The following is a 13,289-nucleotide window of genomic DNA, read 5'->3' as shown; positions in this document are numbered from 1 at the left end:
AATCCAAGGGAATCTCCCCAGAGTCTAATGATGCTCGCATAATTAGCCTCAATGGTTCAATGCACTCGCTTGCCGCCTCTTAAGATTATAGGGTATATTCCATCAACTCCAGGAGCCTTACTGGTCTGTAGGCTCGAAAGTTTTTTCATTAAATAATCTTGCGAAATTTCAATATCATTAATTACATATTTTTTAACTTCGCTCCCACAATTTCCCTTTGCCTTCCATCCCTTGTGGTGGAGGTTGATAGCCTAAATAAGTTTAAGGCTCAGCTGGACAGGTATTTGGAACGAACAGAGGGGTGAAGTGGAAGTGGGTTTTTTTTTTTTTTTTTTTTGGCTGATGCTGCATAAGCTTGCTTTCTTGCATCAAATGCCTCTACTAATGCTAATGCTAACACTCTTTCATACTAATTGGCATAAAGTTTTGATAATTGTGAATTTTGTGTCTTTAATTTTGAGAGCATATCATGATCGTGATAATCTCTCTATATATATAGAAATGAAGGAACATCAAGATCAACTGAGTGCTATCTTTCAAGCCATTAGTCAACTGCCTCAACCTAATAGAGACACTTTGGCTTATCTAATCCTTCATCTGCAGAGGTAAGTAGTTTATTTCTATTTCCTATCCCAGTGAGTGAGATGATAGCTAAGACAGTTTTAATAAATATCAATAAAAAAAAAAAAAAATTGTTTACCTTGACTGATAGATGAAACTGTTTCCCTAATAAATTTGAGAATATAAGATCAAAACTGTGACTAGGAAAACAGTTAATGAGACACTTTTTTGTTTAAATGGTTTACCATAATTCTTGGTGCCGCCGTAGCCAGGTGGGCAGCAGCAGCAGCAGTGCGTATCACGCATTTCTTGATTAGACTGGGGTTCGAGCCCGTGACCACCAAATACGGAGGATGCGTATTTGGCGGAAATGACTGCTCCATATACCCGGAGCAATATGGCCTTAGTTGTTAAAAACCAAACAACAACTATAATTTTCACATGACTAGTTGAGAGATGGCATTTACAGAGTAATAGCCTCTCGGGAAGTTAAAGACAATGGTAGTATTTGTCTCATAGACATCAAACAGTCTTAGATATTTTAGATTGGGCTGAAGTTCTTGGGATGGGACCAGGGTGTTTTAACTTGCAATTCTATGCAAAACTTGTAATTCTAAAGTGGTTTTTTTTTTTTTCTAAACATAGCAGTTTTAAAAGTTCTTTAAGAAACAGTAGCATTTTTCTTATATATTACAGTCAAAAGTTTTGTACAGTGTACAAATATGATTGTGCATTACAACCTAAAATTAGGGTCAGTGCACAATCCCACATCACATTTAGAATAGAACAAACATCTCGATTCTCTTCTTTTTCTCTCTTTTGGTATTATGAACATACATGGCCGTACCTCACTGTTTTTCTTTCATGGGGTATTAGACACAGTAGAAAGTATATGACTTTCAGTTAGTCTTAGAGGGTTTCGCTTGATTTTTTTTTTTTTCCCACCACATCTTTCATTTCAAAAAGAAAGGTGATCTAAAATTTGTATTACAGATAACTAAAATTTTGCAAAGGGAATTTTTCTGTAGTGTGCTCTTGGTTAAAAGCATGAACATTCACTAAGCATACACCCACTTTATAGTTTTGTGTACACACTGTACTGAACTCAGCACTTTATCAGATATGTCCAGTAAACCCATGTTTTTGTTATATGCAATTTACATATTCTGGCTTGATTTTTTTTTTTTTTTTTGTTGACTTTGCCAGTATCAACCACCTTGTTTACCTGGAGTGCTGTCAGCAGCATTCTAACTTCCCTTCTGTCTGTGCAGCACATTGCCACCATAATACCTGTGCAAAATGATAGTGTTTCATCTTTCAGTAATTTTTCCCTCAAATTGAAAGGTAGCTAGCATTCTCTCTATTTTTAGGATGAGCAGCACCATGAGAATTGGTTTTCTTTTCATACAGTTCCTTGGAAAGCAGTGGCCTTCCTATACCAGTTGTGTGTATACAGACTATGACCTTTACCTAGGTATGGCTGAAGTGAATGCATTTACTTGAAGCATCAGCTCCCTTCCACCTAAATTTTCATTTACTGATACTTCAGTTGTCGATCCAGTGTGAACTGTTTTATGCAGTCATACCATGAAGAGAATTAGGCATCTCATCGATGCACCAGTTTTCAAATGGAAAAATTATCCTGAAATTTTTTCTTAGAATATTCAGAACAGATCTCAGCTTGTCAGATCTCAGATTTGGGGAATATATTATGCAAAAAGGATAGGTGGAACAGGACCAGGGTATGTCTGCCAGGAGCAAAAGTTGATGACGTTGTAGAGCAGATATCATCTTTTAAGGGCACAAAAGGAGATATTGTTGTACACGTTAGCACTAATGACCTTAAGAGTAAAAGATCTGCAGATTTACTTAACAAGTACAGGTCAATGTTGGAAAAAAGTCTAGCTAGGGTTGAATTTGAAAATGTCTGCAATTCTGCCCAGACACGATAGGAGGGAGTATATGATGAGAGCCTAGTCAATCATTTCGGCCCTGGAGAGATTATGCAAGGCTCATGGGGTAGAATTTTTTTCAGCGTGGCCTGTGCTTGCTAACAGGAGAGACTGCTTCTACAGGGATGAGATACACTTAAATAGAAAGGGAGCAAGAATATTTGCTGATGCTATTGAGGCAGTGTTAGGTGGGTCTGAAAAGTGCTAGCTTGGGGGGGGGAGAATTCACAGACTAAAAGATTGACAGTAGCTGCAGTCAGAGGTGAAAGCGATTCTTGCACTGCTTCTATTGTAACAAATAGCAGCCTAGAGAGCAAGTTGCTGGGGACTTCAGGAGCTGCTGGGGGTCATCGTGAAACAAATAAATACATGCGCCATGTTAGGGTAATTAAAAGTAAGAACAGGTGCATGTATACTTGCATGTACACCAATGCTAGAAGTATAGTAAATAAATTTGATGAATTTGAAGTGCTGATCAAGGCATCGAAGGCAGATATTGTTGGGATATACAGACATGGTGTCACACAGATATAAGCAGTGCTGAATTGGAATTTGGGGAGTACAATATGTACAGAAAGGATAGATAGGGTAGGAAAGGAGGAGGGGTTATGCTGTTAGTTAAGAAACACATAAAATCTAACAAAGTACATCCAGTTGACATGGGTGGACAGTGCAATGTTCAGTCTGTTTGGTGTGACATAAACACTGAGAAAGGGAAAATGAAAGTAGGGGTGTGTTATAGGCCTAATGGCTCTGATGAGTAAAAAAAACAATTGTGCAGAGAAATAGAGTTGGCCAGTAAATCAGAATGTCTTGAAATGGGGGATTTTAACTTTCCAGATATTGATTGGAACTTGTGGGTTGGTCACCCGCACGTTAGTAAGACTCTTTTTGATTTATTGGAGGATTGTTTTCAGCAGCATGTTCGAGAGGCAACCAGAGGGGTTAATACTCTTGATCTGATTATCAGCAGTGATGGCGCATGCATTAGGAATTTGCAGATAAAGGAACCATTAGGTGACAGTGATCACAGTCTACTGATGTGGGATTTACTTAAAGATGTAACTACCATCAAGGGTAAAGGGAAGAGTTTTTGTTTTCGTAAAGGTGACTATGTACAGTGGTCTCAGGCAGTTTTTGAATTCTATACAGTGGGATCAACTGATGATGTTAAAAATAGTGAATTCTAAATGGGAGGCCTTCAGGGAATTAATCATGGAAGCTACTAGGCTTTTCATACCAACTAAGAAATACTGTTCAAGGTTCATGCCTAAATGGATGTCAGATGAACTAATGAGGCTTGTGGCAGAGAAGAAAAATGCATGGGATGCATATAAATTAGCAGGTGACATAGATGCCTACGGCAGATATAAGCTGGTCTGTAATCATGTCACAAAGCAGGTTAGGCAAGCAAAGGCTGATTATGAGAAATCCTTTGCAAAGGATGCAAAGAAAAACAACAAAGACTTCTTTACTTATTTAAACTCTAGAAGGAAGCGGATGAATCCGATTGGTCCATTTGATGTTGGTGGTCCGACTGTTGATGATCCTGCTCAGATAGCTGACAAACTGAATGAGTATTTTGCATCTACATTCATACATGAGGAATTCTCTAAGAAGGGGGAGGACAGAAGTTCACTAAACTTAACAGGGAACTAAATGATTTTGTAATAATGGAGAGCAAAGCAGAGGAGAAATTGTTGAAGTTAAACATAAAAAAGTCACCTGGGGCAGATGAATCTATCCAGTTATATTGAAGGAGGCAGCGAGGGAAGTAAGTAAACCCTTGGCCATAATTATGAGAGCATTGTTAGATTCAGGGGAGGTCCCCATGGACTGGAGATGTGCAATTTCCAAAGGGGTTTCAATGGTTGATGCAAATAATTATAGACCTGTTAGTTTTAACTTCTCTTCCGGGGAAAATAATGGAGTCACTAGTTAAAGAGGTGATGCTGGATTACCTAGACAAGACTGTAGTAATAGTTTAGGCACAGCATGGTTTTGTTAAGGGGAAGTCTTTTGTGACCAATTTGATTGGATACTACAATGTGGTCACAAAGGAACTGGATGCAAAAAGTAATTTTGATATCATGTACTTGGATTTCTGGAATGCTTTTGATACTGTTGCACGTGGAAGACTGCTGTACAAATTGGAGTGGTATGGCATTAAGGACAAGTTACTGCAATGGACAAAGGGATGGTTGAGTGGGAGACGGTAGAGAGTGGTAATCGATGGATACTGCTCTACATGGACTAATGTTATTAGTGGAGCTCCCCAGGGTTCGTTGCTGGGCCCGTTGTTTTGTGTATTCATCAGTGATATTGATGAAGGTATATCAGGATTAATGTCCAAGTTTGCAGATGATACAAAGGTTGGCAGTGTTCTTAACGACAGTAAAGACAGTATGCTACTCCAACTGGATCTAGATAAGTTGGGCAAATGGGCCGAGAAGTGGAAATTGAAGTTTAACATTGACAAATGCAAAGTACTACATATGGGTAGCAATAACCGAAGAGAAACATACCAACTGTGTTCTACTACACTCAAGGAGGTGGAGAATGAAAAAGACCTGGGGGTTATTGTGCAGTCGGATAGCATTAGCATTAGTAGAGGCATATGATGCAAGAAAGCAAGCTTATTCAGCATGAGGATATGAAGTTCTCTGAGCAGTGCAGATGGGCTGCCAGAGCAGGTCATGGAATTTTGTCAATGATATATAGGAATTTTGCTAGCAGAGACAAGGAGGCGATTATACCTTTGTATAAGGCAATGGTCAGGCCACATCTTGAGTACTGTACTGCATACAGGTCTAGAGGCCTTATTTCAGGAAGGATGTAGAGTTGCTAGAATGGGTACAGAGAATGGTAACAAGATTGGTGAGAGGAACAAAGGGATTCTCTTACCAGGAAAGGCTTAAATTCTATCAGTTGCAGCATCTGGAGACTAGGCACCTGCGAGGTGATCTGATTGAGGTGTTTGATTGACAAGGCCTTGAATGGTTTGAGCAGGCTCAATGCTGACTTCCGCTTGCTGATATTAAGATCCTAAGGGGGCATAGATTCAAATTGAGGAAAGAAAGTTGTAGAATAGATGTGTGGAAGTTTGCCTTTAGCCAGTGGGTAGTTGATTGCTGGAACAGACTTCCATCTGTTGTTGTGGAAGTTGATAGCTTAAATAAATTTAAGACTGAACTAGACAAACATTTGGAGTGACCGGATGGGTGAAATGGGAAGGTGGTTTTTTTTTTTTTTTTTTTTGGCTGATGCTCTATAAGCTTGCTTTCTTGCATCATATGCCTCAGCTAATACTAATATAATCACCATTTTCATGTTCCTCACGACTAAAATTTAGCATTCTGAATAAAGATAAGAATCTGTCCTTTGCCATAATCTCAAAGAAAGCTGAGATTTCAAAAGCTGATTATTTAAAAGTATTCATTCAGCAACAGTTTCTTATTAAGCATAAGTATAGCAATAAAAAAATAAGTTTCTTAAATGAATGTTTCTTTCCACTGTTTAAACAAGATCAAAATTTTGCACTTTTACCTACCCTATTTTCCCATGTATAAGATGCACCTTAATTTTGGGGCTCTAAATTTAAAAAAAAAATGTATTACATAAAGTTATTGAACTCAAGTTTTATTCATCATAAAATTCATACAACTCCTCATCACTGTTAAAACTCCCGTCCATTAGCTTGTCCTCATCTGTGTCTGATGACGAATCACTGTCTTCATATATTGCCTCGTCCTCAGTTCCATCTATGGCATTTGAAATGCCACATTTCTTAAATGACTTGACAATGATCTCAATCTTGATATTATCCCAGGATCTTTTCACCCAGGTACAAACTTCTCCTATAGTTGGTTTCTTCACTCTTCCTGCTGGTGTCAAATTGTCCCCAGAAGACTTTATGCATTGGTTCCATTCGTCTCTCCCGTCACCACCAAATACGGAGGATGCGGAAAAGTCAAGGAATAACCATCGCATATCCCGGAGCAATATGGCCTTAGTTGCTATTGCTCCTAAAAACCAAATAACAAACAAACCATTCGTCTCTCGTGGCAGCTTTGAAGGGTTTGTTAATGTGACATCAAGTGGTATAAGCTGGGATGTCAAGCCTCCGGGTATGACGGCAAGTTTTGTTTTTTGCTCTGCAGCAATCTTCTTTGTGTTTTTTGTTATGTGTGCCCTGAACTGATCAAGCACCAATAGGGCAGGTTTGCGTAAGAGCCCACCTGGTCTGCTCCAAACTTTCTCAAACCAGATCTTCATCCCATCCTGATCCGTCCAACCCTTGTCATGAATGTGGACAATCACTCCTCGAGGAATGTCTTCTTTTGGCATTGTTTTGTGTTTGAAAATCAGCATAGGAGGCAGCTTGGTTCTGTCGGCACAACAAGCTAGAACAACTGTGTAATGGCCTCTTTTCATGTCCACTTGTCTTCACAGTTATAGTTTTCACCCCCTTCTTATCGACAGTTCTGTTACTTGGGACATCAAATTGAAAGGGGACTCCGTCCATATTTGCAATCTGTCTCAACTCAAACTGATGTGTCTTCCGACATTGAATGACAAAACAATGAAATTCAAGGACCTTCTGTTCATAGCTTTTAGGCATCTTTTGGGCAAGTCTGGTGAGTGTGCGCATGCTTAGTCCATTCCGTTTCGTGAACCTGAAGCACCAATTGTGTTCTCCTTTGAAATCAGTAACTTCTTTTTTATCAGCAATTCTTCTTGCCTCATGCTGAACCATCTTTGTGGACACAAGAATTCCAATTGCCCTTTGCTCTTCAATTCATATCTTCAATTCCCTCTCTAAATCAGGCCATTTTGCTGACTTGCCTCTCATGGCCTTCTTCTGCCGTGGTGTTTTCAGTAGGGTTTCTTCTTTCCGTAGCCAGTCTCGGATTTTTTTCTCAGTTGGAGAAGGACCAAATTTACATTCAGCAGCATGATTTCCATTCACTTTTGCAAACTGAATCACTTTTAACTTGAATTCAGCACTGTATGAAAATCTTTTCTGAGCCATTTCTGGGCAGAACATGGCAAAACTTAACCTAATATACCGGTAACAAGTGCGAAACAATGAGCGCAAAGACAACAAGCGGGAAATGCAAGTAAAAAAGTCTACAACCACTGTATAAAATGCACCCAATTTTTAGATCCCAAATTTTTTGAAAAAGGGTGCATCTTATACATGGGGAAATACGGTATTTTCAATTATGCTGATGGCATAAATGTTTGTGTCAGTTACTAATTTTAAAACTTCTGTAAACATTTTATGTGGGGAAAAATCAACTTATTTGAAGTCACTTTAGTTACCAGGAAATACTGCTTTCCTAATTCCTGAATTACTGTCATCAAACATGTATTTTAGGAATGAATTTATCCCTCAACATTTTATTTGGTTTGTTTCGAGCTGCTACTTCTTTGGGATGGCTGATTTCTCTCTCTCAGAATTGGAACTTACCACAACATATTGGAATTCCTTTTTGCTGCTAACCTCTGTTTCATCAGGCAAAACCTTTTTACAATCTTTAACATCAGATTCACAATTTTCATATACTGCTGACAATAAAAAATTCCACAATAAAACATTTTAGCAGGAATAACAATGCAGCTTGCATGATCCACTGTCAGTTGTTTTATATGTCACGTCACAATACACTTTGGTGTACTGTGGATGCTGTTCCTGACATCCGATATTTATAATTGATGGTTTTTCAAATGTCATAAAAAACATTTTTAGATAAGCTGTATAAGGGGTTGACACTTCGCATGTAGTTACATTTAAGGCATTTGATAGCCTGAAAATTATATGCAAAGGTAGAGATAAATAGAAGTAATTGAGAAAATGCAGTGGTGCTCAAAAAAACTGCATCACTTGCAAAATTCACCAAATTTCTGTGAAATTGGCAATATATCATATATGTTTTGTAATACCATTACCCTATTGCATCGTCCATCTCTAGCAAGCTCTCTTAATGATGTCACGTGCCATACATTGTTGCATCACCCTAATGGCAGTATAAATACAGTGCATATGCCACGAACCCAGTATTCTGTGCAATTGCAGTGGCTAAGTTTTCACAATTAACACTACATAGGAAAAGTGCTGATGCTGCTGCTGCTTTGAAGCAGAGGGACATTCTACATACGAAATAGCTAAAAGGATTTACTGTAATCAGTCAATAGTGGCATGTTTATTATGAAAATTATCAGAAACTGGTGGTCTAAACAGAAAGAAAGGAAGTGGACATCCATGAGTGTCTTCTGCTGTGTAGGATAGATTTTTGGTCTGTCTGCGTGCCGAAAACAGAAGATCCTCATTGACAGATCTCAAAAAAAGCATGGGAGGAGGATACAGGAGTAAAGGCAAGTACTGCTACAGTATGTAGCCGCCTTAGTAGCACATTGCCCAAGAAAAAAGTTGCTTTTGACTGAAAAATGAAAGCCCAGCATCTAAAGTGGACAAAAGAGTATGCTAGTTGATCTGAGGATCAGTGCAAATTTATTTTCTCTGATGAATCAAAATTCAACTTGCATGGTTTAGACAGCCAGCAGACTGTTAGATGAAGAGAATTTCATCCTGACCATATTGTCTCCACAGTGAAACATTTTGCATCTGAAAATTTCACATAGAGGGGTTGGGTATCTTGAATTTGTGAAGGGTACAGTGAATGCTGAGATGTACAAGGACATTCTTGAGATTAAACTACTTCCCACAATTAGAGATCACTGTGGGCATGTTGCCAATTGCATTTTTCAGGACAACTCTGCAGCATGTCATAGAGCCAAAACTGCAAGTACTGCTTCATAAAATTTTTAAATTTATGAAATGTTGCACTCTTGCTTAAATAAATGTAATTTATTTTTCTATTTTTACTGTCTACAGGTGCAAAAATGGTTGAAGGCTAGATCAGTTCACACAGTAACACGGACTGGGTCCAGACCTTAGTCCAATTGAAAATCGTTAGAACAAGCTGCAGGAGACATTAATCTACGTTTGATACCGTAATATTTCCTAGGAATATGTTCAGAACCTTATCCAGTCAATGCCACAATGATATGCAGCAGTCATCAAAGCAAGATTAGTGTGCATTTTGTTGTATTTTTTGGTTATATAGCTGCCTGTTATGGCAACCTGCGGCTCTTTAACTTTTAGTCCACATGAATCACAATTTGAAATGGAGTTAGAGAGAGGACTAACAAATCAAGGACACGTGGGGTGCAAGACTAAAATGCCTCAAAACTGAAATTGAGGATTTGGAGAGGCAAAAGGCTGCCCTTGCAATTCTACACAAATGGACGGTGATAGATGAGTTGAAAATGCAAGACCAAATTGTGTTTGATGCGTGGAGTAGTTTACCGGCCACGTATATAAATTTTAAAATATTTGCATTTGGACTTCTCTCAGTTTTTGGTTCGACGAATTTCTGCGAGCAAATATTTTCGAACATGAACTATATTAAAAAATAAATCAAGAAACCGCCTGAACAATGTGAGTCACTCAGCATGTTTAAAGATGAAAATTACAGCATACTCGCCTGATGTTGAGAAACTAGCTCAAGAAATTCAGCAGCAAAATCACATTAAAATCATACCTAATTGAATGTTTGTTGTTTTTTCAGTATTAATTTTTCAAAATTTATATTTTTATAATATATATATATATACAAAATATAGATATTACAAATTATGTAATATATATGTTTTTAATAAAACACCTTCCCACTCTGTTCCATTTCTTAAACTCCCCCCCCCCCTCGAGCTGAGGTGCAGCTCTTCGGATTCTTTCTTTTTTAAAAAAAATTAGATCAAAAATGGTTATTCACTCAAAAAAGGTGTTGCCGGCATTTGTCCTAGTATGAGCAAAGTAATGAAAAAAATCACTGCTTTCATAGAATTTGTTATTATATGAACCATAGCAACATGCTGTTGTTTTGGAGAAAACTACTTATTTCATTGTATATCTACCTATAAGGCATAAATGTTTTTTTTGCAATTAATAGTTTCATAAGTGTATTGTTATTACTTATGTTCTTTCAGCTATTTCTAAAAGATTAGCTGCCACTATTAAGGACAAACAACCTAAAAAAAATGAGGTGATGCAATTTTTTGAGCACTGCTTTGAGTGTATATATATATATATATATATACACACACACACTGAGGAGCCAAAACAGCTCGTACCTGGCGAGGAATGGACACCACAAGATTTCTAAATGTGTCTATGGTATCTGGTACCAACACATAACCAGCAGATCCTTTAACTCTTGTAAGGTCTGTTGTTGAGATGCTGCAGATCAGAGTTGCTGTTCCAACACAAACCACAGATGCTCGATGGGATTGATGTCTGGGGAATTTGGAGGCCAGGGCAATACCTGGAAGTCTTCGTGTTTGCGAACCAGTCTCGAACAATCCGTGCAGTGTGGCATGGTGCATTATCCTGCTGAAAGATGGCACCGCCAGAGGGAAAGACAATTGCCATGAAAGGGTGTACCTGATCAGCAATGATGTTTATGTAGGTGGTAGACATCAGAGCAACCGGCAAATGGATGACTAGACCCAGGGTATCCCAGCAGTACATTGCCCAAAGCATGACACCACCGCCTCCAGCTTGTTTTCGTCCCACGGTGCATCCAGGAACCATTACTTCCCCAGGTAAACAATGCACATGTTCCTGGCCATCCACATGATGCAACAGGAAATGTGATTCATCAGACCAGACCTTCTTCCAGTCACTCAAGATCCAGTTTTGATGCTCGTGTGCCCATTGTAAGTGCTGTTGCCAGTGAACTGTGGTTAGCATGGCTGCTCCGAGTGGCCAATGGCACTAGCTTAAGTCTGCTGCCTTGCCTTTCCTATCTGAAGAACAAGAATAGCACTGATTAATGGAGCTCAGTATCAGGTGTTTTTTATACCATGTCCCGACCCACGCACACACTGTAGTTCACCTGCAGTTGCTTCGATTTGCATAACGACTCCTGGTTATAATGTTTTGGCTCATTGATGAATATACTAGTTACTACATGTAGTAGTCCATCTCTGTAGACACTCAGTGGGATTGAATAATAAACAGTATTTAACAAAAGGTTAGCTAATACATGATCAATACAAAGTGTAGCAAAAGTCTACAGTCATAACTTGAGCAGCTCACGTGTAGTGGTTGCCTAGTTGATGTGGAGGTTTTGCAGTGATATATGTCAGCCTGCAGAGGCTAGTGCCATTGGCTGTAGTAATAGAGCAGGCTATTCTGTTGGTGGACTGTGGCATGTATAGGGCTGTGGCGGAGTTTTTTTTTTTTTTTTTTTTTTTTTTGGTGGGTGTGGGTTAATCTGTAGAATGTATTATTGGGAATTAGGCCAGCCAGTGGGAGGTTAACTCCCTGCTTTTTCTGTTAGTGTACTGTCATTGGTATACCAATGTCTTGGTGTTTTTTATAAACAGAAGTGCTGTGTGAGTTTTTATGAGTATGATAACTTAAAGCTTTCCAAAAAAATATGGTTGTAAGATTTTTAATATTTATACCTATTTATTTTTTTAAAGTTTCCTTTACTTTAGATTTGTATTTCACATTTAAGATTTATATTTTATCATTCTGTATTTCCTCGAGATTAGAATTTTTCTCTCCTCTTTTCAATTTTTAGTTATCAAGTATTTTCTTTTATTCCATTTTGTGTTTTTGGCTGAAACTAATATGTTCTTATTTGAGAACTTTTTTATATTATTGTACCTATCCAGATGTTTTTGAAGCCTGTTTAAAAAATGGGGTGGGGTGGGGGGTAGAAGAACCTTGCATGTTAAGCTCTATAATTAAGATTTAATTTTTCATTTTTATTGCCCTTTGTGGTATTCCTTTTTAACAATGTATAGGCTTAACATGACTGACTAAATGAATGCCAAAAAAGATTTTACTGCAGAATTTTCTGCACTGTAAAATAAATGTATTGTATAGCACTTGTGAATTAAATGTTAATACATATTGTGTTTATTTTATTTATTTACATTATTAGAATTGCTGAAGTTCCAGAATGCAAGATGCCTGTTAGCAATTTGGCCAAAGTATTTGGTCCTACAATAGTGGGTTTCTCTTCACGTGGTCCACCAACAATTGAAATGGTTGCAGAAACTACAAAACAAGCAATGGTGAGTTACAGTAAAATCCTTTTGTTCTGAATTTACTAATGGCCATAAATTTTTAAATTAAAGAATAATATGAATTTAATATCATGAAAAGTGAATGATGATAATTGTTAGATAATTAATTTTTACCTTTAACAATCAGGCTTGTGTAATCTAAGCCCCCACAGTCATGTATGGCCTGTGAGATGTATTTATCAGCCAAAAAACATATAGCAGGCCATAGAATTTGCATCTTTAAATAGTCTCTACATAATATGATTTGTATTCAGCTTGCAACAGTAAATACTGTTGTAGGCAGAACATTTAAACTGATGTACATGCATGAATCTGTTGCCAAGATCTTCACTGTCTACTTCATTGAATGCACTGACAACTATTGAAGGGAATTAGACATGGATTTAGACATTTAATGGGATTGGAATTTCCCCCCTAATTCTGATGAATGACTTGCACATCATTCCATCTCTTCCATAATTTATGATTAATCAGCTTTCTTCCTTATCATAGCCAGAATTCTGCCTCAAATATATTGTGAATTGTAGTATTGTTTAGTAACTTTATAATTTACTAAACAATACTAGTAACTTAGTAATTTAGATTAGTGAAAAAACACTAATCTAAACAATA

The 13,289-nt window shown here is 37.7% G+C and overlaps 1 protein-coding gene across 1 annotated transcript in view; it reads left to right on the top strand.

The window, feature by feature from the left end:
* Positions 1-13,289, top strand: part of LOC150090671 (rac GTPase-activating protein 1-like) — a 131,848-nt gene that overhangs the window by 97,382 nt on the left and 21,177 nt on the right. Inside the window, exons 12-13 of the mRNA XM_090389937.1 lie at positions 500-605; positions 12,533-12,665. Of these exons, the coding sequence (XP_090246063.1) occupies positions 500-605; positions 12,533-12,665 (239 nt within the window). The remainder of the gene's footprint in view (positions 1-499; positions 606-12,532; positions 12,666-13,289) is intronic.

This window comes from Mastigoproctus giganteus, chromosome 1 (assembly GCF_048544385.1).
Source record: "Mastigoproctus giganteus isolate SK-2022 chromosome 1, ASM4854438v1, whole genome shotgun sequence".
NCBI classification, from domain to species: Eukaryota; Metazoa; Arthropoda; class Arachnida; order Uropygi; family Thelyphonidae; genus Mastigoproctus; species Mastigoproctus giganteus.
This window is presented reverse-complemented; position numbering and strand designations above follow the sequence as displayed.